Raw genomic sequence first — 24,791 nt, forward strand, 5'->3', positions numbered from 1 at the left:
AGAACCATTTCCAAAACAAACCTATCTACCCCCTTTCTTGATTTTAAAAAAGAAAGAGAGAGAGGAGAGAAAGAAAGAAAGAAGAAAGTTTGTTTGAGGGTTTTTCCTTTTTTCAATTTCACATACCGGTTTGCCTTTACAAAAAAAAAAAAAAAAAAAAAATTAGTCTCAAAGTATAGATGCAAGTTGGACCGACCGAACAGGTCTCCTGAGTCATTCGACTCCGAGCGGGGGATTTCAGCCTGGCCGCGTCCCGGAGAAGCAGCGGAGACCCCAGCAGGCGGGCGCCGTCGGACAACGCCGTCCGCGTTGCCCCGGGGAGCCGCTCCCTCGCGCCCGCAGCACTTGTTCAGGGCGCGGACCCCACACGGCGGCCGCCGGCCCCAGGAGAGGAGTGAGCCCGCCCCAGCAGCGCCAACCAGGAGACCCGGGGCAGGTTCGGGGCCATCCGCGGCCGGGCGCGCCCCCCACCCGGAAAGCGGCGACGGCCCCCAAGTTGGGCTGATGAGTGGGAGGCGCGCCGAGCCCCAAGCAGACATTGCGGGAGAAGGGTGATGGGCAGAGAGGAGGGGTCCGCAAAGCTGAGGTCCCCGCGCCGCCCGGCTACCCGTCCATCCTGCCCGCCCCCGAAGCCCCGCGCAGCCCCCAACCCTCCTCCGGGGCCCGCCCCACCTAGCGGCCGCAGGGATCGGGCCGCGTTCCGCACCCCGACCCCTCCTCAAATCACAAAACTTCCCCCAACTCCGCCAACTAAGTTGTGCTCTCACAGTGAGGCTCCCGGGGCTCCCCTGCGGGCCGAGACAGCTTCTCACCTTCGCCGCGCAGAAAAACAATAGGCTGCCGCTCCCCCGGCAGCGGCGGCGGTGGCTAAAGAGGCGGCGACCGAGGCGAGCAATGGGCACGGCAGTCTCGGCCAAGCCCAGGCGCTTCACCGCTGCTGCTCCGGCTCCCTGCTGCTCCGGCTCCGCGCTGGCCCTGCACACAGCCCCGCCTGCGCACCGGCTACAAGCTGCCCGGGGGGTGGGCGGGGCACGCAGGAGGGCTGTAACGCCTGCGAGTCCTCCCGTGAGTACACGCGGAGCAAGGGCTGCGAGCTAGGATTGCACGGCAGAGCTGCCCATCGCGCTCCACGAGACCAATAGTAAGGCACCTGGGCGGGGCACTCAGGTTGCTAAGGGAGGCTGAGGTTGACCGCAGCTGCTACTTTGTGGCAAAGTGATCAAATTAGAGTGGCTGGCAGAGACTGCTCTGGAAAATGCCCACCCACGGTCTCCTCTCCGCCCTGTCTCCAGAAACCGCCCTTTCTCTGTGTGCCGGTGGTTACCTGAGCTGCAGCACTTAACCACACATCGTGAAATGATTTACCCTATTTCCCCCACTTCAACTCAAGAAGTGAGGTTTAGTCTTCTGTGTGCACAGCCTAGACCAGTCTAAGGTATTAGGTATTAAATATAGGTATTAAACAAGTGTTGGATGGATGCACGGCCCTATAGCGGAATCACAGTTGTGACAGTGCATTCCATGAACTTTTGGCTACTCGATCACCACAAAGTCATTCCGTGTTCGAGCTGCAAATGACCTCAGAAATCACCTGGTTGCTTTGAGAAACAAAATGTGGTCCGTGTACCAATGGTGGCCGAGGAGAATATATTAGTTGATACACAAACATACTTCTTTTTCCAAATAGTTAAGTGTTTTAGTGCATATTAGGAGGGAAATGCCTATCACGTCAAACCATTGTTTCATTAATGGTATTTCTTAGGTCAAAAAAAAAGTGGCAAAAAACAAGTGTACTTCAAGAAAAATGTTAAGTAAAAATTGAGACACTTTATTTGCAGTTCAAGAACGTGCAAAACTAGTTGACAGTGATTGAAGTAAGAACAGTGGTTAGGTAGGGGGGGACGATTATTGACTGGGAAGGAAGAGGAGGGAACGCTCTGGGTGCTTGTTCTGTATTTTGACCTGGGTGATGAATAACAAAAGTATATACATGAATAAAAAATACATCCAGTGCACTTAAGATTAGTGCACTTTACACATTTTAAACATGTATTTTTAATGTCAATTTTTTAAAATCTAGTATGGGATATGCCCCCACCCCACCCCCCAAAATATGTAAAGATGCAAATGACTGTCATTTGGGAAACACTGATCCAGGCAGGCTCACTAGCAGTGACCAAACACCTGAGAAAGGGTATTGTGAATACCTGATGTGTNGCCCAGCCCAGAATGGCTTTAAAAAAAAAAAAAAGGTCAAGCGTGCCCAGTTCTTCATGTGAAATTATTTCTGTATCACCTCATCATGCTGCTCACCCTCTTCCGCTGTTCTCTAATCTGTCCTTGTTGATATTTAAAAGCTGGCACAAGGCCAGGCACTGCGGCTCACACCTGTAATCCCAGCACTTTGGGAGGCTGAGGAGGGTAAATCAGTCGAGTCCAGGAGTTCAAGACCAGCCTGGGCTACAGGTGAAACCCCCTCTGTACCAAAAAATACAAAAATTAGCCAAGCATGGTAGCCCAAATCCCAGCTACTTGGGAGGCCGAGGTAGAAGGATCACTTGAGCCCGTGAGGCAGAGGTTGCAGTGAGCCAAATCAGCAGGGCAGTTGCAGAGTAGTACTCAAGATCCTCAACCCAGAGGCTCCCTAGGACCCACTTGCCCCAGCTCATGAGGGCCTGGTTCTGAGGTCTGCCAGGACTGGGGCTCAGCGCTGCCCTTGGAAACAGTGGTGCCAGGGAAGAAAATCATAACCATATATTAGTAGTCACCTCTCTCCTCCTTTCTGGAAAGGGAGGTTCCCTGGTTTGCGGGCTCTTTGCCTCCTGGACATTATTGTGTAGTGAAGGAAGAAAGGTTGAGACGCGGAGCTGGAGAAACTAAGAGAGGCCAAACTGGTCCATTTGAGGAAAGATCAGGGATCCCAGGAGGGGAGGAGGGGACACCCTGGGGAACCAGGGGGCTTCCCAGGTGGTCCAAGAAGGGGAGGGCAGGATACAGAAAGTCAGAGCATGGTTTTGAGTTTTGGAGACAACAAGAGAAAAGGGGGGGGATTTGGACAACTATGGAGAGGACTGGGCGGGGGAGAGAAATGTTTAGAGATTTGGAAGATAGTGTGTCGTGCGAGCTATTGTGAAAACACCTTCTTTATATCCCTAAAAAACCACCACCGATGATTCATGATACAATTCAGTGCTTTTACAGAGGGATTGGTGCCTTTTTAAAATGATGATAATGCATTGGCTTGGCTCCATCTGTGTTAGTAGACAGACATCTTGAGCAGGTTTTATCAGTGTTCCGTTAGCTAAATATTGGGTTTCCTATTTTGTGGCTTGCCTTAAACCACTTTGCAGGCCCTTCCACACTGGAAGCCACCTCAGAAATCACCTCTTTGGCCTGCAGCTCCATGTCCCCAAACTCTGGGCTTTCCTAAATGAGTGACCTCATTCAGAAGATAATATAGCATCCCTCATCTGAAAATCCCAAATCTGAAATGCTTCAAAATCCAAAACTGTTTGAGTGCCAATATGATGTTCGAAGGCCAGGTTCAAAGGAAATGCTCATTGGAGCATTTTGGATTTCAGATTTTCGAATTCCAAAATCTGTAAAAAATCTGAAATCCGAAATACTTCTGTAATTTAACCTGTAATAGACATTGGGTCCTGACCTTCCAGCTGAGGCAGCAAGCAGGCAACAGAGGCTCACCATGCACCCCTCCTGCCCCTCACCCTCCCATAGGCTTGTGCATCACACCCCGGCCTACCTTGCACCCACTGGGAAGGGGACACGATGCTTCTGCCCTGCCTTCTTGGATCTTGAGCCACTGTGACAATTGCAGGATTCCAGCCAGGGAAAGTGCTACAGGTAGGAGTACTCAATACTCTCCACAGAGCAGATTCCAGCAATGGCACAGCAGCCCCGGGAAGTGTGCTGTCACACCCAGCTAATTTTTAAAACTTTTTGTAGAGATTTGAATTCACTATGCTGCCCAGACTGGTCTTGAACTCCTGACTTCAAGTAATCCTCCCACCTTGGCTTGCCAAAGTGCTGGGATTACCGCATGAACTACTGCTCCTGGCCGAGAGTTTAGTTTCGATTGCTAGTGGTGTTCTTAGTATCTTTTCATATTTGAGGCTTTGGGGCGAATGGTGAAGTATTACGCTCACCAACTGAGGTTACAGGACTTTTGTTTTAATATTGAACAGATGGAACTGTTTAGGTCTACATCTTTGCAGCTATACAAAATGTGAGTCTGCTTTATAGCCATTGAAAAGCAAGAAGTAATATAGTAAAATTTTGCCTGGCTAGAGGCTTCGGAAGGCTGGAGTATTTTGGCTTAATTCTATTAACTTGGAAGATGAAGGTGAAAAAAATTCAAAACTTAAATTTCCTGTTGAATGCAATTTGAAAATATAACCAATGATTCCAGTTTTCTTCTCCAGTAATTTTGGACATTCTGATCTACTTGGTGTTTTATTACAGAACTCCTAGTATGCCTGAGTCTTACATTGTGAAGATCCTTTTCTAAAACTTTACATGTAAGAGGATATAAATGATACTGGATGAGATCAGGCTGGATGAGAACTGATACCTGTAAATATACATTTTAGATGAAATCTCTGATTGCCACTCATTTTCTTATTTAACTCATAAAAATAAAACACATTGGATAGAGGATGGGAGTAGGAAGGAGATATACGTCTTTTAATTGCATGTCATTTTTTTCATATTGAGACAGACCATATAGTATCCCTGGCTTTGGACCTACAGAAGGAAACACATGTTACTACCTGCTATATGCCAGAGGTTCTTGAACACCTGGAGGGACTACTGCAGCACAGATTGCTGAGCCCTAGTCCAGAGTTTCTGATTCATCAGGTCCAGGGTGGGGCCTGAGAATTTGTAAGAAGTTCCCAGGTGCTGCTAGAGCTGCTAGTCCAGAGACTACATGTTTGAAAACCACTATTATATACTAACTGTAAATTGCAGACCTCTAGAAAAAAGCTTAGTTTGGTGTGGGATAAGAAGCACACAGGTTATGGAGCAAATCATGAAAGATTCAACCCTTGATCCCAGCCTAGTGTGGAATTCAGGTTACAAGCAATACACGGTGACATAACACAACTCTTGGTTTTCATGATTGCAAGTCATAGCCAGGTATTGAGTGAGAAATTCAGTTTCATTCACAGGGCTTAGAGAGGCCAGGTGATTCTAGAAAAATAGGATTTAGTCATTAACCTCATGAGAGTAGGAGTTACTTATGTCCTTTTTCTCTCCCCCATCACTTAGCATTTAGCCTTACTTTACAAGGGGCTTGTATTTATTTTAAACTGATCAAGGGCTTTGACTGCTTATTAAATGGAAAGCATTATGTATTTATTTAATGATTTATTTAGAGACCGAGTCTTATTCTGTTGCTCAGGCTGAAATGCAGTGGCACAATTTTGGCTCACTGCAACCTCCACCTCCCTGGTTCAAGTGATTTCCCTGCCTCAGCCTCCCAAGTGACTGGGATTACAGGTGTCTGCCACCATGCCCAGCTAGTTTTTGTATTTTTAGTAGAGACAGGGTTTCATGATGTTGGCCAGCTGGTCTTGAACTCCTGAGCTCAGGTGATCCACCCGCCTCAGCCTCCCAAAGTGCTGGGATTACAGGCAATAACCATCACGCCTGGCTTGGTTTTTCTCCCAAAGACTCGGGTTCATGCAATACAAATCCTTACATGTGAGAAAACTCAGCGGCAGACAGTGCTGTACTACACCCAGCATGCTGCCAGGCAGTTTGAAGGTGGGAATCTGGGCACCTCATCATCCTTCAACTTGACATTTTGACAGGCCTTTAAGGGAAGTCCTTTGGGCCCCATCTCAACGTCTCTCATTCCAGAAGACGCCGAGGAACTGACCAGCCGCCTGCAGGATTTCCGACAGCGTGTGGGAGAGTTGGAGAGGGAGCAGAGGAAGGCAAATAGGGTGAGTCAACCACCTAACCATACCCTGGCAGCCCGGCTTTCCAGATGGAGGAGTGAGCCTAAAGGTCCCGTCTGCAGGAAGGCATGTCCCACCCAGAAGGCAGCATGGGCCATTTCTCACTGCTTTTGTGTGTGGTCATTAGAGGCATCCTAGGGCTGTGTTGGCTGCTGTGGGTGAATTGGGGGGCACTGAGGGGAGCAAGTACTGGACACGGAGCTTGGAGGCCAAATGCCTGCCCTGCCCTTACCTGACTGTGGCATTGACCAAGTTCTAGGTGGGGGTTAGGATACTTGTACCATGAAGATACAGAAGAGTATCTTTAGTATGTTACCATTTGTGTAGAGAGTGGGAACACGTGTGTGTGTGTGTGTGTCTGTGTACTATGAAAATATACATAAAACATGTCTGCAAGGATTCGTAAAAAAACTCAGGAGAGAGGAACGCGGTGGCTGGGAGATATTTCCCTTCTGTGTTTTCTGAGTTTGGGACTATGCAAATGTACTCTTCAAAAAGTGAACACAAGATTATCCCCCTTTCTATCTGTGCCCCCACCCCCCAGCTGTTAAAGGTGGAAAGCATCCAGGTTCTTGGCGTCTTGAACAAAGAATTGGACAAAACGCACAAAGCAAGGAAGGAATGAAGGGATTTATTGAAAATGAAAGCACACTCCAGTGTGGGAGCGCGCCCGAGCACAGGGGCTCAAGGACCCCGTTACAAAATTTTGGGGGATTTAATGACCCCCCTAGAGGATTCCATTGGTTACTTCAGATACGCCCTATGTAACTGGAGAGGATGAAGTAAAGTTACAAAGTCATTTACGCATATGCCCTATGGAGAAGGTATTTCCTGTTATAGCTGAAGTGTGAACTGGCCTTACGTTCCCTGCCTCCAGACCCTATTTTCCTGCCTCACAGTGAAAACATGGGCATGGATAATCAGATATACCTGGATGTTCAGATCCCAGCTCTGTCTGAGTGATCTTGGGCAAGCACTTAACCTCTAATACCCCATGTTTTTCATCTACACAATAGAGGTGATAATAGTAACTGTCTCCTATGGTGGTTGTGAGGATTAAATGGGGTTGTTAGCATGATGCCTGGTGAAGCACTCAGTAAAGGTTCAAACAGTGATAGTCATAATGGTAAGAACGATAGCAATATTCTCTGATCTCTCTGGGCCTCTGTGAGCCAGCTACAAATTCGATCTCTTTCTGTGCCCCTTCCACCCTTACTGAGTTCTTTGAGAAACAAATGAGACCATGGGCTTGGAAATGCCTTGAAAATATGTCAGGCATGATTGAGAGCGATGAAGTGTTGCTGTGGAATAGTCACTGTAGCTGTCTTCCTGGTTGGCCAGCTGCTCCTCTGCCTGCTATATCCTGACTTAACCTTTCTGTATTTGCAGGACAACAACCAGTTAAGCAGAGACAGAGATGCCCTCAGGCTGCAGTTAGACAAGAACACCTAGGATGGGGGAAGGTGGAATGGGGGGTCTGGGCCCTTAGCGTGGGTGGCGTGGGCAAGGTGAGAGGGGTGCAGGTGAGCATGGTGAGGTGGTTGTACAGGTTTGCATGCGTGCACCGCTAAACTCTAGTGCCATCTGTGCCCCAACTCATGCTGTAGACTTGGGCAACTCATGTCTTCTCTCTGGCCTGCCACCTGTGACATTTGATTCCTGGGGTCCCTTCCATTGCCACAGTTCTGTGGTTGTGGGGCAAGGGTAGAGGGTTGATCACCAAAGCAATCCTTTCTATTTTTCATTAATTCCTTTCTCTGCTGCCACTGGCCATAGCAACAGCAATAAGGAGCTGAAGCGGGAGAACTCAGCTTAGGCAGAGCAGCTTGTAGTCATACTGATCCACAAGGCAGCAATGCAGCATGACTTGGAGGAGCTGAAAAACAAACTGGAGATCACCGACCTTACACTTCAGCAGGTGGACGTGGAAGGAAGATGATCCCAGGTGGCCAGGAGTAGGTGAGGACCAGTGACAGACCTTCCTAACTTCTGTGTCCTTTCTCACAGGTGATGGAGTGGGTGCAGTACCTGCAAATGGAGACAGACCAGTATGCTGAGTATCTCCATGGAGAGCACGCCATATGGTGGCAGAGGATGCAGATGTCAGAGCAGGTGAGGACCAGTGACAGCCCTTTCTAACTGCTGTGCCCATTCTTGCAGGTGATGGAGTCACTTAAACAACTCCACCAAGAGAGAGATGAATATGCTCAACATATAAAAGGAGAGAGGGCCCGGTGGCAGGAAAGGATGTGGAAAATGTCAGAGGATGTGAAACCTGACCCTTCAGTCCCCCACCTTAAATAGGTCACTGGATCTTTCTGGGCATCTGTAAGATGGGAATAGTACAACCAGAGGTAGTCATGGGTCTGGGCTTTGTGGAGGTAGGAGCAGAGAAAGAGATGGCAGCCTGTCCAGCCACCAGCCCATCTCTCCAGGGCCCTTTCCCCTGTGCTTCGGGCAGGTTTGCACATTGAAGGAGGAGAAGCATGAGCGCGTCAGGTACAGAAGCTGGAGACAAGCTTGGCCAAACTGAAGAACCAGATGGGTGAGCTGGGGTTGGGGTGACCTGGAAGTAGGACCGGCATCAGAGGGCTGTGGGGGTGGCTTAGAATGCCCCAGGGAGGTGGGTGCATGGAAGGGCTTTGAGGCAGAGGGAAAGAGGTGAGTGTCAGGAGACAGCAAGTCTTGTAATCTCCGTGAGCCTCAGTGTCCCCATCAGCAAAGAAGGAGGAGTGCCAGTTGTCAGCCACCCACAGTGCTCTCTGTCTGAAAGTGGCTTGGAAGATTGACTACCATCCGGGTGTGAGAAATCATTAGCAGGGAGGCCAAGTGTGGGAAGCCTGTGAGGAGTTGTGGACCAAGAGGAAGGTGTTTTGTTTTGTTTTGTTTTTTTCTTTTTTGAGAATCCAGAGGCGCTTATTGTCTGCTTCCTTTTTCAGCCGAACCCCCATGCCTGGAGCCCCCAGCAGGGCCCTCAGAGGTGGAGCATCAGCTACAAGCCGAGGCCGAGCACCTGCAGAAGGAGCTGGAGAGTCCGGCAAGACAACTCCAAGCTCAGGTGGAAGACAATCAGGGCTTGAGTCAGCTGAATTGGGAGCAAGAGAGGCTGCAGGAGCAGGAGGAGAAGCTGCTGGAGTGGAAGGCCAAGCTCTGGGAGGAGCAGGCGGAGGCACACAGGCCAACCTTCCAGAATGACCGCACCACCATCAGCCGCATGCTCTCCCAGAACCACAAGCTGAAGGAGCAGCCGACTGAGAATGAAGGAGACGGTAACCCCTGCCCCATCAAAGAAGGGCTGGGAGACAGGCACCAGCCTCTGGGGAAGGGAGGTGCCAGGCCAGAGACAGCTCCAGCCTGGGGGACAGGTGACCCCAGCACCCTCCAGGGCAGTGCCGTGACTGTTTCTTGCTTCCTGCCCTCTGAATTTTAGAGGTGGGTAGCCCTGGGCTCCTCCCAGGTCTGGACATCATTATCCCAGCTAGAGGCATGGAGTTCCCCAATCACAGGGAAAGAGACAGTGGTATGAGAGGCTCCTTAGATTGAAACTGAATTCCAGCCTCAGCTCCGCTGCTCACCATTGAACTACCTTGCATCTCCAAGTCTCGGTTTCTTTAACTTCAAAATGAAGTTAGCATTTTCCTTGCAGAGGTGCTGAGAATTAAATGAGATAATATGTGGAAACATTAGGCATGTAGTACACTTAGCAGATGGTCTTTGGCTCCCTCTGCTTTTCCACCAGTCTGTGGCCTACAGTTTAAATGGTAGGAAAAAGGGTGTGAGATTTGAGGCTGGGGAAGAAGGCAAGACAATGGATGCAGTCACTTAGGCCTGGAGCAAGGGGCCAGGAGCCTGGGCAGGCAACAGCCCCAAAGTGCCCTCGCTACCCTACTTATGGGCCCAGAATCTAGAAGCCAGCCACTGGCTTCAGGTGGAGTTGAAGAGCCAAGAGGCTCAGACTCTGCAGTGGCAGCCAGACCAGTACCTGGGTCACCTGCAGCAGTATGTGGCCGCCTATCAGCAGCTGACCTCTGAGAAAGAGGTGCTGTACAGACAGTTACTGCTGCAGACCCAGCTTGTGGACCAGCTGTAGCAACAGGAAGCTCAGGGCAAAACAGTGGCTGAGATGGTCTGCCAAGAGTTTCAGGAGACCCAGATGAGAGAGTTACTGAGGGCTGGGCCCTGAGGGGGACAACCTGGCAACCTCCGTGCCTTCTCACCCTCTTTCCTGGCCCCTTAGGAGCACCTGGAAGCTGCCAGCCAGCAGAACCAGCAGCTACAGGCCCAGTTGAGCCTCATGGCTCTCCCTGGGGAAGATACAGGAGACCACTCAGAGGAAGAGGAGAGAGCCCCAGGAGGAAGCGGGGACTGCTGGCAGTGTAGGATTGAGGAGTTGGAAGAGACCTTTAGAACAGCTGGTCATTATGCTTACCAGGTGTCTGCACTAAGTTCGACATTGATATGGTGACCTCCCGGGGGCGGGGGGCACCAGGTTGCCTGAGGATGGGTGGACTGGCCCAGATCAGAAAGGGAGCAGGTCAGAACTCCCGCACTGATGGCTAGTGGGACTGTGCCTGGGCAACACACTGAGACCTTGGCTCTTAAAAAAAAAAATGAATGAAAATAAAGAACAGCTGCTCATTCCCCTCTGGGAAGGGGCTGGCCCACAGTTACACAGTGAGGGTGGGGACAGGGGTGGGCCACCGTACCTCCCTTTTTGGGTTGTCTGAGGACCCCTCTGAACACCCCCACCCCCCACAGGAGATGGATTGGGCAGGGAGGAGGAGGAGGAGAGGGATGAAGAGGTGGAGGGGGGAAGGAAAAGGGGAGGAGGAGGGGGGAAGGAAGAGGAGGAGCAGCCACCTGGGCCCATGCTGAGCATCCTGGAGGACCTGGAGAACTGGGCAGCCATGATGAGCCTGACTCCAGCTGCCCCACCTTTGCCGGCTTCCACTGTGGTCCCTCCCAGACCCCCTTATGCTCTTGGTTTCCTGCCTTCTGGTTTTTCTGGAACCTCATGCCTTCCCTGGGAGCCAGCAGTCAGACATCATTTCACCATGTAACCCACAGGTGTGCCCTCTGAGGCCTCAAAGGAAGGGCTCCTCTCCTGCTCCCTGCCCCGTTTGTCCTGTGTATCCCCCTACAAGAATGTGCACGTCTTGCCTGCAGGTGGCCTTTTTAAACTCGGCTTTAGCCAGTGCCAAGGAAGGGCAGCAGACACAGCCACATGGGCAGCTGAAGGAGTAAAGGGTGCACTGCCAGTGCATGGCTCACCCGCTGACCTCAGCCCAGAAGGAACCAGAGGTGGCAGCCCCAACCCCAAGAACTGGGGGCGATTCTGCATGTGGGGAGAACAACCGGGCTTTCACCATGTTGGCCAGACTGGTCTTGAACTCCTGACCTCAAGTGATTCACCCTCCTCAGCCTCCCAAAGTGCTGGGATTACAGGCCTGAGCCACCACGCGCATTCCAATGAAGACCTTTTTAAAATTTGCAGTTCAGATTGTGGAAAATTTTGAGCTACAAATTAACAAGAGTTGATGCTTCACATGATGTTGTCAGATTCATCTTTTAATACACAATGTTTACACTTTTATTTGATATCATTCACCTTCCTATAGGGTATGGTCAGTGGATTTGCAGGTGTAGAAGATGAAATTTATAATGTTTATGACCAAGCCTCAGAGGTGGTAAAGATATGGCCCAGAGTATTTATAAGTCCAGTAAAAATCTAGACAAGGACATGTTTGGTGATGACCTAGAAGCCAGAATAAAGACCAACAGGTATCAAGCCATACAACTCTGTCTCAGTGTTTACACCAGTGAAAACAAAGTAGTTCATAGTCTTTTCTCTTGTTTCCAAGATTTGTTCCCGACAAGTTTTCTGGTTCAGACCACAGGCAGAGAGGCTGAGAGGATGAGAAGGACCAGTTCAGTTTGAGGAAGATCCTTTTGGTTTGGATAAGTTTTTGGAAGAAGCCAGACAGCATGGTGGCTCTCGAACACCCTCAGCAGCAGCCCCAAAGAACATGAGCATGAAGGCAAGAAGAGGAGGAAGGCATAGACACACATCTCTTCAAAGCAAATGAACTGTGATTATCCATAACCCTAATGATGCAAGGGCTATGGGGCAACACTTCGTGAGTGGTCAGGATACAAACCAGATCTGGATGCTACTTATTATTGGAGAAGGTGGGAGTCGGGAGGGAGTGGGGATATAAAACTCTACTTTGAATTATTTGGTTTTTTTAAAGAGTGGGTTTTATTTGTGCTCCTCCNGGAAGAAGCCAGAAAGCATGGTGGCTCTCAAAGACCCTCAGCAGCAGCCCCAAAGAACATGAGCATGAAGGCAAGAAGAGGAGGAAGGAGTAGACACACATCTCTTCAGAGCAAATGAACTGTGATTATCCATAACCCTAATGATGCAAGGGCTATGGGGCAACACTTTGTGAGTGGTCAGGACACAAACCAGATCTGGATGCTACTTGTTATTATTGGAGAAAGTGGGAGTGGGGAGGGAGTGGGGATAGAAAATTCTACTTTGAATTATTTGTTTTTTTTAAAGAGTAGGTTTTATTTGTGCTTCTCCCACCTTTCAGCATTTATAGAACATGCTGGCCCACATCCACAATCAAGACCACTGCCTTTTGTGTGACACGTAGTTTGGGTTTTTTGTGTAAGAACAGCTGCTTATGAGTCAAGTCGCCCCAACCACAGTGAGGAGGAGGATGTTCACATGTTGGAACTGTCCTGCCAAATAAATGTGGCCCCTGTTGCACTGTGTTTTAATTTGGAGTGGGGAAAAGAAGCTCTTGCTTTGTTTCAAATAAAAACCTTTAGACAAAATTCTCGGTTATGTTTCCTTTATGTAATAGGCTGGCACAGTCTCAAAAATCTTCCTCTTCATCAGATGTTTGGATAACTTTAGGCCTTTGAGCTTGAACCTGAAGCTGAAAAAAATAAGCACTGTAGGGAAGGAAAGGCAATGTCTGCAAAAACATTCAGTTTGAAAATCACCTTTTATGAGGGAGTCGGTAAAAGAACTCAGGCAGTTTTATTTTCACCTTGTTCTTTTGTTTTCTCCTCAAATTCCCTTTACCATCTTTGTTGTTCTTATGACTCCCTCACCCTCCATTAAAAATTGCAAATTGGGTGAGTCCCAGTGGCTTAGTCCTATAACCCCAGCACTTTGGGAGGATGAGGCAAGAGGACAGCTTGAGGCTAGGGGTTCAAGACTAACCTGCAGCATAGAAAGGCCCAGTCACGATGAAAACAAATAAATGAAAAAATAAAGTAGTAAATCAATCTGGCCCAAGATCACATAATCAGTGGGAAAGACGAGATTTCAGCCCCAGCTCACCCGACTGGAAAAGTGCGCTGCTGGGTCCCCTGTGTTCTGTATATCTTGCTAACCATTGCGGGTCTTCTTTTTATTTTATTTATTTACTTATTTATTTTTTGAGACAGAGTCTCACTCTGTCGCCCAGGCTGGAGTGCAGTGGCACAATCTTGGCTCACTGCAAGCTCCGCCTCCTGGGTTCATGCCATTCTCCTGCCTCAGCCTCCCGAGTAGCTGGAACTATAGGCATCCGCCACCACACCCAGCTAATTTTTTGTATTCTTTAGTAGAGACGGGGTTTCAATGTGTTAGCCAGGATGGTCTCGATCTCCTGACCTCATGATCCACCTGCCTCGGCCTCCCAAAGTGCTGGTATTATAGGCGTGAGCCACCGCGCCCGGCCTAAGGGTCTTGTACTTCTCCTTTAAAAGTGGGAACTCTTCCACCCCACCATTCTAACAAGCATGAAGGCACCTTCAGTTACAAATCTCTCAAAGTCCCATCATTCCACATTTATGATCTATTTAATTGATACATAATCAGATAGTAGCTACATGTATATTATAGATGTATCTGGTATACAGATTGACCTTTATTCCATCTAGAATATGATTTTCCTGTTGTAGTGCATTCTGAAGTTCTTCTGAAGAAAACTGAACCCAACCCAAACCTCTGTGAAAGCCAGTCTCGTCTCCTCGTCCTAGAAATTCAAAATATGGGAAACTATTAATCATGAACTTGAGAAAGTTTCCATGAGCTCCAAATCAAATTGCCAACTTTTTCATCTGCCACAATCGGGTTGATTATCTACTGTTTGAGACAGGGTCTCACTCTGTGGCCTAGTCTGGACTGCAGTGGTGTGAACATGACTCACTGCAGCCTCACCTTCCTGGGTTTAAGGGATCCTCCCACCTCAGTCCCTTCAGTACCTGGGATCATAGGTGCGCACCACCATGCCTGGCTAAGGTTTTACATTTTTTGCAGAGATGGGGTCTTGCCATGTTGCCCAGGCTGGTTTCAAACTGCTGGGCTTGAGCAATCCTCCCACCTGGGCCTCCCAAAGTGCTGGAATTACAGGTGTGAGCCACCATGCCCAGCCTCAAATCAGATTCCAGACATTTAGAAATGTCAGTAACCTTGCTTCATACCCTTCCTCATTACCCAAGGCTAAATCCCTACTCTGTTTTCCTCACTGCTATTAGACAAGATATGGGTAATGAGCTTTCTGTGTCATTCTAGATGCAAACCATATTAACAGTAATAGCCAAGGGAGATTTTGATCAGAACTCTTGTTTCTAACCTCATTTCTAGAAAATAGAAAATTAGGCCTCAAAACCTAGGTGCACTATGATCATTTCTGAGCCCAGTCACCCTCATCACCAGCACTATCATCATCACGCGTTTCTAATGACGAACAGACAACATTTAGCCCTTACTTAACCTAATTACAGACTTCTGATTAATTTAAACAATTGTGTTACTTTCCCTTTGTGCAAACGGAAGACTTCTTTGCTTTTCTGAGATGGAGTCTCACTCTGTCGCCAGGCTGGAGTGCAGTGGTGCAATCTCGGCTCACTGCAACCTCCAACTCCGATTCAAGCTATTCTCCTGCCTCAGCCTCCTGAGTAGCTGGGATTACAGGCATGCGCCACCATGGCCAGTTAATTTTTGTATTTTTAGTAGAGATGTGGGTTTCACAATGTTGGCCAGGCTGGACTCGAACTCTTGGCCTCAAGTGATCTGCCTGCCTAGAGCTCCCAGACTGCTAGGATTATACGTGTGAGCCACCGCACCCAGGCTACATTACCACAGCCCTTACAGTGCTGCAAGGAAAAAAAGGGTTTCAGTGAGGTGCGTGTAAACTCTGTGTACTCACATCACACCCTAGAAACCCCACAGAAAAATACAGGCCAGGATAAATGTATAGACTGACTTCTAAACCCTCACAAGAAAGCTAAGGAAATATAATTAATATAAAATAGTATTTTATTAGTTATAAATCTAAAAGGTACTCAATGAAGATAAAACTGAAAATATTATCTGCCGATTATTAGACATCTATTAGAGATTATTAGCATACTATAGTAGGCAGAATTCTAAAATGGGTCCCGTGATCTCCACACATCCCCCATGTTACACCCTATACAATCCCCTCATTTTGAGTGTAGGCAAGACCTGACTTGTTTCTTGTTGTTGTTGTTGTTGAGATGGAATCTCACTTTGTCACCCAGGCTGGAGTGCAGTGGCGTGATCTCAGTTTGCTGCAGCCTCCACCTCCCAGCTTCAAGTGATTATCCTGCCTCAGCCTCCCTAGTAGCTGGGATTACAAGTGGTGGGATTAGCCATCACTCCTAGCTAATTTTTTTGTATTTTTAATAGAGATGGGGTTTCACCATTTTGGCCAGGCTAGTCTCGAACTCCGGACCTCAAGTGATCCACCCACCTCGGCCTTCCAAAGTGCTGGGATGGGAGACTTGACTTGTTTCTAATCAAAAGAATATAGCAAAAGTGATGGGATATCACTCTTGTGATTATGTTCTATATAAGATACCATCTTAGCAGACTGTAGAAGCCCTTGCTGGCTTTAAAGAAGCAAGTTGCCATGTCATAAGACAGTCTACAGATGAGCCAGGTAACAAGGAGCTGCAGGCAATCCCTAGGTGAGAGCAGCTCCCAACTCAGAGCCAAAGGTCATCAAGGAAACAGATCTCAGTCCTACAGTTAAAGATGAATTCTGCCAGCCACATTGAGGGAGCTTAGAAGTTAGTCTTTTTCCCCAGTTTGCCCTTTGACACACTGCAGCCCCAGCTGATACCTGGACTATAGTGATGAGAAACCCTAAGGAGAAGACCCAGCTAAACTGTGCCCAGCTGTGAGATACGTGTTATTTTCTTCAGCCATTATGCTTGTGGTATTTTGTTATACAAAAATAAAAAAAAGCTAACACAAATACCTATGATAAAGCTTTTTTATTTCTTAATCAATATCACTCAAAATATTATCAATAAAGACCTTAGACCAGACACAGTAGCTCACGCCTTTAATCCCAGCACTTTGGGAGGCCAAAGCAGGAAGACTGCTTGAAGACCAGCTTGGGCAACATGGCAAGACCCCATCTCTATAAAAATATGTCGGGCGCAGGCTGGGCGCGGTGGCTCATGCCAGTAATCCCAGCACTTTGGTAGGCTGAGACGGGTGGATCACCTGAGGTCAAGAGTTCAAGACCAGCCTGGCCAACATAATGAAACCCCATCTCTACTAAAAGTACAAAAATTAGCTGGACATGGCGGCGCATGCCTGTAGTCCCAGCTACTCAGGAGGTTAAGGCAGGAGAATTTCTTGAACCCAGGAAGCAGAGGTTGCAGTGAGCCCATATTGCACCATTGCACTCCAGCCTGGGCAATAAGAGCAAGACTCTGTCTCAAAAAAAAAAAAAAAAAAAAAACAAATAGGCCAGGCACAGTGGCTCACAGCTGTAATGCCAGCAGTTAGGGAGGCCAAGGTGGGTGGATTATTTGAGTCCAAGAGTTCGAGACCAGCCTGGACAACACGGTGAGACCCCCATCTCTACAAAAATAGGCCAGGCACGGTGGCTCACACCTGTAATCCCAGCACGTTAGGAGGCCAAAGTTGGTGGATCACTTGAGCCAGGAGTTCAAGACCAGCATGGGCAACATGGTGAAACCTTGTTTCTACAAAAAAATACAAAAATTAGCTGGGTGGCACACCTGTAGTCCCAGCTACTTGGGAGGCTTAGGTGGGAGGATCACTTGAGCCTGGGAGGCAGAGGCTGCAGTGAGCCAAGATTGGGCCACAGCACTCCAGCCTGAGGGACAGAGCTAGACCCTGTCTCTAAATAAATAAAAAAATATTTTTAATGTAGGTTGAGCGCAGTGGCTCACGCCTGTAATCCCAGCACTTCGGGAGGCTGAGGCAGGCAGATTACAAGGTCAGGAGATGGAGACCATCCTGGCTAACACGGTGAAACCCCGTCTCTACTAAAATTATAAAAATTAGCTGGGCGTGATGGTACACGCCTGTAATCCCAGCTACTTGGGAGGCTGTGGCAGAAGAATCACTTGAACTCAGGGGCAGAGGTTGCAGTGAGCTGAGGTCACGCCACTGCACTCCAGCCTGGGCTACAGAGTGAGACTCAGTTTCAAAAAAAAAAAGAAAAAAGCAAAACATAAAACAAACAAAAAAAACTTTACTTTTTTTTTCTTTTAAAAAATTTTGTGGGAACATAGTAAGTGTATATTTTTATGGGGTACATAAGATGTTTTGATACAGGGATGCAATGTGAAATAAGCAAATCATGGAGAATGGGGTATCCATCCCCTTAAGCATTTATCCTTCGAACTACAAACAATTCATTTTCACTCTTTGAGTTATTTTTAAATGTACAATGTACTCCATGGAGCACTTAGTAGGTGCGAGTCACCCTATTTACCATGTTATATGCACTTTTATTTTAACTTTCATGAGTTAACTTTTTTTTTTTTTTTTTGAGACGGAGTCTCGTTCTGTCACCCAGGCTGGAGTAGAGTAGCACGATCTTGACTCGCTGCAAGCTCTGCCTCCCAGGTTCACACCATTCTCCTGCCTCAGCCTCCCGAGTAGCTGGGTGCCCGCTACCACACCTGGCTAATTTTTGTGTGTGTGTTTTTAGTAGAGACGGGGTTTCACCGTGTTAGCCAGGATGGTCTCCATCTCCTAACCTGGTGATCCGCCCACCTTGGCCTCCCAAAGTGCTGGGATTACAGGCGTGAGCCACCATGCCTGGCCAAGTTAACTATTATTAACATGCCCAATTTTTATATGAGAAAAGTGAAGCTTCAAAAGGTAGGTGATTTGTCTAAGGTCACTTAACTCAAAATTAGTAATGCAGAACCAACTCTGAGATTTTGTAGACAATTTTATACTGGGAGAAATGGTGTAGTGACTTCAGAAAGAATAGAATTCAATTGATAATTGCAAGGAGGCATAACATGTGTACATGGAGAGGTTTTACTATTTGATCTGAACATTGCGTTTCAGACGTAAATATCTGGTCTTTGCTGTTGGTTACCCAGCAAATGACATCGATGGGACATGAGATTCTGGATACCACCCCACTTATTTAATTCTGTGGAAGTGATTAGGAAACAAAGTACAGCAAGTTCTTCTCAAAACACCATTGTCATGAGAGGTCAACACAGACCCAAGAGCTAGGTAGCAGTGTCATGGCGACCTGCGTTAGACCACGAATTTTTGTAGGTCAAGAGAGGTTGGATATTGGTAATTCCATAGTTTCCCATTTAATACAACTAGATCTTCTTATTGAAAGATAACTGATATGGTTTGGATCTGTGTCCTCACCAAATCTCATGTCAGTTATAATCCCCAATGTTGGAGGTGGGTGCTGGTGGGAGGTGATTAGATCATGGGGACAGTTTCTCATGGTTCAGCACCATCCCATTTTGGTACTGTATAGTGAGTGAGTTCTCACAAGATCTGTTTATTTAAAAGTGTGTAGCATGCCCCCCACTTCCTCTGGCTCTGGCCATGTAAAGGTATTTCTTTATAGCAGCACAAGACGTACTAATACAGTAGCCTCTGCAAAGCATGCAGAATGAAGTAGGGGAAATGAAAAAAGAAACCCAGTTAGAACTTTTGTGGTGCTACAGGCAAGGAAGAATGACTGTTTTCATAAAAGTGGCGTTTACCTGTAATCCCAGCACTTTGGGAGGCCAAGACGGGCGGATCACGAGGTCAGGAGATCGAGACCATCCTGGCTAACCCGGTGAAACCCCATCTCTACTAAAAAATACAAAAGCTAGCCGGGTGAGGTGGCGGGCCGGCCCGCCTGTAGTCCCAGCTTACTCGGCGAGGCTTTTAAGGCCAGCGAGAATGGCGCTGACCGGGAGGCGGAGCTTGCAGTGCAGCTGAGATCCGGCACTGCACTCCAGGCCTGGCGCAGACAGAGCGAGACTCCGTCTCAAAAAAAAAAAACAAAAAGTCGGCGTTTATCAAGGAGAGGTTGAGTAGCGTTCCCGAATCAGTTTCTAAACTAAAATGACAGATTACCAAGTAGACATGAGGGATGAGAACGTGAGAATCACCAGGAAGACACTGGGGTTTGCAGGAAAAGACACTGAGAGCATTCCATGAGGTTTGACTTCTTCCAATGTCAAGAATATCAAGAAGAGTTTCTTCACACTTTTGTAGACTTTATTCTGTATGCCATAACTGGGTCCATGCTAATTTTTAAAAAATGCATTTCCATTTTAAAAACAAATGCTCAGCCGAGCGCAGTGACTCACACCTGTAATCCCAGCACTTTGGGGGGCAGAGGTAGGTGGATCACCTAAAGTCAGGAGTTCAAGACCAGCCTGACCAAAATGTTGAAACCCCATCTCTACTAAAAATACAAAAACTAGCTGGGTGTGGTGGCAGGCACCTGTAATCCCAACTACTCAGGAGACTGAGGCAGGAGAATCACTTGAACCCAGGAGATGGAGGTTGCAGTGAGCTGAGACCACACCATTCTACTCCAGCCTGGGCAGCAAAAGCAACACTCCATCTCAAAAAAAAAAAAAAAAAAAAAAGGCAGAGGAGAGAAATTATACCATCAATAATTAATGAAATGAGAATGATTAAACTGGTAACAATTGAAATGGTGATATAACTGGAGAAGGAGGAGGGGGACTGGGAAGGTAGATCATAGTATGTATTGGTTAGCTACTGCTGCATAACAAACTACCCCAAAACTCAGTGGCTTGATACAACAATCATTTATGATTGTTCACCCATCTGCAGATGTACAAGAATTCAGCTGATCTAGGCTGGGCTGGCCAGATTGCTTTGCTTCTGTCTGCAAGTCTGCAAGTCACTGGGATGGTGTTGCCCTACATCTTCTATCCTTCTCCCAAGACCAGCAGGCTAGCTAGATGATGACAGAGGTACAACAGAACAGACCTACTGCACAATCACTTTTCTCTTTTTTTTTTTTTGAGACAAAGTCTCACTCTTTCGCCCAGGCTGGAGTGCAGTGGTGCTATCTCAGCTCACTGCAACCTCTGCCTCCAAGGTTCAAGCAATTCTCCCACCTCAGCCTCCCGAGTAGCTGGGATTACAGGTGCATACCACCATGCCCTGCTAATTTTTTGTATTTTTAGTAGACACAGGGTCTCACCATTTTGGCCAGGCTGGTTTCAAACTCCTGGCCTCAAGTGATCTACCCACCTTGGCCTCCCAAAGTGCTGAGATTACAAGCATGAGTCACCACGTCCGACCTCATTTGTTTTTAAAAGAACTCAGTAAGGATGCAATGGACAGGAAAAAAGATCAAATTTATAGCTGGCTAACAGAGGCCCAGAGAGAGCAGATTATATTGCTATTGTTAATACCATTGTGACTGGCCAGGCATGGTGGCTCACGCCTGTAATCACAGTACTTTGGGAGGCCGAGGTGGGCAGATCTGGGCAGATCACCTGAGTCTGGGAGTTCGAGACCAGCCTGACCCATATGGAGAACCCCATCTCTATTAAAAATACAAAATTAGCTGGGTGTGGTGGCACAGGCCTGTAATCCCAGCTACTCGGGAGACTGAGACAGGAGAATCGCTTGAAGCCGGGAGGTGGAGGCTGCGGTGAGCCAAGATCACACCATTGCACTCCAGCCTGGGCAACAACAGCAAAACTCCATCTCAAAAAAAAAAAAAAAAAAAAAAAAAAAAACGTTATGACTACCACTGTTTGAACCTTTACTGAGTGCTTTACCAGGCACCACACTAACAATCCCACTTAATCCTCACAAGAACCATAGGAGACAGTTACTATTATCACCTCTATTGTGTAGATGAAAAACATGGGGTATTAGAGGTTAAGTGCTTCCCTAAGATCACTCAGAGCTGGGATTTGAACACCAAGGTATAGCTGATTCTCTAAGCCCATTTTTTCGCTGGGGATGGGGGCACAGAGAGGAAGGGGGAAATTAAACTTTTATTCACTTTTTGAAAGGATGACTTATTCACATAGTCCAAAACTCAGAAGGTACAGAAGGGAAGTATCTCCCAGCAACGCTGTACCTCTCTCCTGAGTTTTTTATGAATGCTTGCAGACTTGTTTTATGTACATTATCATAGTACATACACATACACACACACACGTGTTCCCTCTCTGTATTCTGTGTGGGAAGAAACATATGAAAGGGTCATTCAACTTCTGGTAAGAATCTTCCAGGATGGGGTGAGCCAAGTGCTGAAGCTCATTCTAACAATCTTCCATCTCCCCAGACCTCAAGGAAAAGCCCAGGCTGAGCCTTCTCCCAGCACAGCCCCTAGGAAGGGCACTTGGCCCTAGGGAACAAGCCACCTGTGAAAGGAGAAGAGAATCCGTAGTAGGTACAAGAGGGCAGCAGGCAGAGTCAGGGAGGCAAGAACCTGAGGACGATGATGAGGAAGTAGCAGTCTGGGCAGTGTACAATGTGGCTATCTGCATCTCTCCTCCTTTCCTCCCCTCCCTTCTCCCCTGCAGTGGCACAATCATAGCTCACTGCAGCTTTGACCTCCTGGGATCAAGCGATCCTCCCACCTCAGCCTCCCAAGGAGCTGAGATTACAGGCACACGCCACCATGCTCAGCTAAATTTTTATACAGACGCGGTCTCGCCATCTTCCCCAGGCTGGTCTCAAACTCCTGGGCTCAAGTGACCCTCCCACCTTGGTCTCCCAAAGTGTTGGGATCACAGGTGTGAGCTGCTGCACCTGGCCCTGTTGCCTGTGTTTCTGACTCAGGCCTTTTCAAGGAAGATGAAGTCAGCCAACTAGAAGCCTCTCTGCACTCTGGAGGCAAAAAGAAAATAAACTGTGGCCTCCACCCCCACACCAACCTCTTACCTCCAGAAACATCTACCCAACCAAGAAACCACCCAAGAAAACAGAGGTAAGACATCTGCCCAATGGCTCTTGGCAACTTGGAAGTTGTGGGACTTCTTACCTGGGGAATAGCAGCTAGGGACAATCCTAGGATTCAGGACTTGGGGTCACGTGGAGCCTCTCTCTTGACCCCAGTTGGACCTACCTGCTTGACCAGAGCCCCACCTAGCCTCTCTCCAGTCTCTGGCCTTACTCTTGGCCCAAACGTCTGGCTCAAGAGATCTTCTAATATCCAACAGGCCAGATGGGCAGACAGTAGGAAAAGTTGGCTAACCAGCTAAGCTGGACAAGAGAAAAACACCAGGGAGCCAAGGCCTGGCCAGGGCAGCTGGGTCTGGGGGAAGTGGTTACACCTCTCTTCAGGGAAAGGACTGCCTGCTCACTGGACCCTTCAGCCCTGGCCTCTGAAAACCCAAATCCACTTCCCTGCTTAGAGCAAGTGCTGCAGAGTCTGGCGGAAATGAAGACGAGCCAAGTTCTCTTTGTAACTTTACAAGTCTACTGTGACCATGGAACCTGGTGTTGCCTTAACAATGTCTACAACTGAATCTAATAGGTTAGGCCAGGGGTTCAGCTGCTGGCCAGGCATGAGTCTTGAGGGAAGGCTGGAACTCCTAGCCATAGACCCTGCTAGGCTTTAGGGCCCACCTGGCATCCTGGGTTCCCACTGAGCTCTACGATTAGACACAGGAATCCTCAGAGGAGGGAAAAAAGTATTATCTTTTTAAAAATTTTCAGACCAAGTCTTGCTCTGTCGCCCAGGCTGGAGTGCAGTGGCTTGATCTTCCTTCAGCGTAACCTCCGCCTCCTGGGTTCAAGAGATTCTCCTGTCTCAACCTCCTGAGTAGCTGGGATTACAGGGACATGCCACCATAACCGACTAATTTTTGTATTTTTAGTAGAGACAGGGTTTCACTGTTGGCCAGGCTGGTCTCAAACCCTGATCTTAGGTGATCCTCCTTCCTCGACCTCCCAAAGTGCTGGGATTACAGATATGAGCCACCGCATGGAGCTGAAAAACTATTTTTCTGAGGGCTATTCAATACACATAGCATGATTATTTTGTGAGCAACCAAGTTATTTCATAATTTGAAGTCTTGTAGCTAAGAATGGAGTTTTTAAAAAATGCCTACTTTCCTCAAAATGTCCCATCCCATCAGGATATTTTTTCTCTGTCCATTATTCCCTATATCTGGAAATGTTATCAGCTCTACTTAGAATACTTCAATCACAGGCCTGCACTCCTGGAGTAGAAAACTTACATGGTAATAAAAATGAGAAATTAAAACAAAACAGCTCATGCGTGTAATCCTGGCACTTTGGGAGGCCAAGAGGGGCAGAACACTTGAGGCCAGGAGTTTGAGACCAGCCTGGGCAACATGGTGAAACCCTGTCTCTACTAAAAATACGAAAAAAATTAGCCAGGCATGATGGTGCACATCTGTAATCCTAGCTACTGAGGAGGCTGAGGCATGAGAATCACTTGAACCCTGGAGATGGAGGCTGCACTGAGCCCAGATTGTGCCACTTTACTCCAGAAGAGAGACAGACTGTCTCAAAAACAAAAACAAAAGAGCAAGAAGGAAATATGGGGATCTGGTCCTTTGTTTCCAGAACAGAGGGACCTGGGCTGGGCACAGAATCTCGGAGCATTAGGAAACAGGCTGCAGACCCCTAATCAACTGCATCACTGGCAGAGCAAAAGCCGAATGCTCAGTTGCAGGACTCCTCTAGGCCTGTGCTCCCCACAGTACCACTCAGTGTCTCCTCTGAGCCAGCAAGGTGAGTCACAGCACCTGGACAGACCTGACTGGCCAACTGGGGGTTAGTAGGTGTGATGACTGAACAGCTCTCTAACAGCAGCCAGGGTGCTCTGTCTCAGTGCCCCCCACTACCCTCCATGCCTACCCCCAACAGGATCTGGCTCCATCTGCCCTGCTCCTCTGGCTTGGCAGGAGTCCCCCAGGCAAGTTAGCTATGGAAGAAATGCCGAATCACAGCCAGAGGAGGTCATCTCCTAGCCCCGTGTACTCCCAGGACCTGCCCCCCACCAGGATCCCTGTGCTCCTGAAAGGTACTTTATGTGAGTTCATAAAGCTGGCCATGACCTCACCGATCCCCCTGCCTCCCCCACATGGATGGATGTTGCCACCTTTAATCTTCAAGCCAGCCTCAAATGCCACCTCCACCAGCCTTGAATCCATTTGGAACCAACCTCCCCCCAAGGTGAGCATTTGGAATGTTCCAAAATTTTCTCTTGCCTCCTTCAGAGGAGCCTGCCTTCATTTAGTCTTTGCACTGTTTATTGAGCAAAGTGCCTTTGTTGTCAAGAGCCCAATGAATATGGCCAAGTGTCCATATGATTTTCAAGAGATGAGGGACAGAACATCTTGGTCATTCATCTGTTTGGTTATCCTCACATCTTTTACAGTTAGCTCCTCTGAAAAAATAGCTTCAATACTTCCAACTATAATGTGAACTCATTTTCTCTTAACTCCGTGTTCCCTACTCTTAAACCAAAGTGAATTAATTCAAAAAATCACAAACTTCTTTTTTTT

General features: G+C 47.9%; 1 protein-coding gene and 1 pseudogene across 2 annotated transcripts in view; both read left to right on the top strand.

Moving 5' to 3' along the window:
• The first annotated feature begins 8,144 nt into the window (after positions 1 to 8,144).
• LOC108517208 (golgin subfamily A member 2-like) lies at positions 8,145 to 24,254 on the top strand (annotated as a pseudogene).
• Positions 24,255 to 24,359: 105 nt separating this feature from the next.
• The window catches only part of VPS33B (VPS33B late endosome and lysosome associated), a 34,586-nt gene continuing 34,154 nt past the window's right edge, over positions 24,360 to 24,791 (top strand). For both annotated transcript variants that reach the window (XM_017855021.1, XM_017855024.1), the window contains exon 1: positions 24,360 to 24,459. In XM_017855021.1, coding sequence (XP_017710510.1) covers positions 24,376 to 24,459 — 84 coding nt within the window. In that variant the 5' untranslated portion in view covers positions 24,360 to 24,375. The remainder of the gene's footprint in view (positions 24,460 to 24,791) is intronic.

The sequence above is a fragment of the Rhinopithecus bieti genome, unplaced genomic scaffold (assembly GCF_001698545.2).
Source record: "Rhinopithecus bieti isolate Rb0 unplaced genomic scaffold, ASM169854v2 scaffold_39857, whole genome shotgun sequence".
NCBI classification, from domain to species: Eukaryota; Metazoa; Chordata; class Mammalia; order Primates; family Cercopithecidae; genus Rhinopithecus; species Rhinopithecus bieti.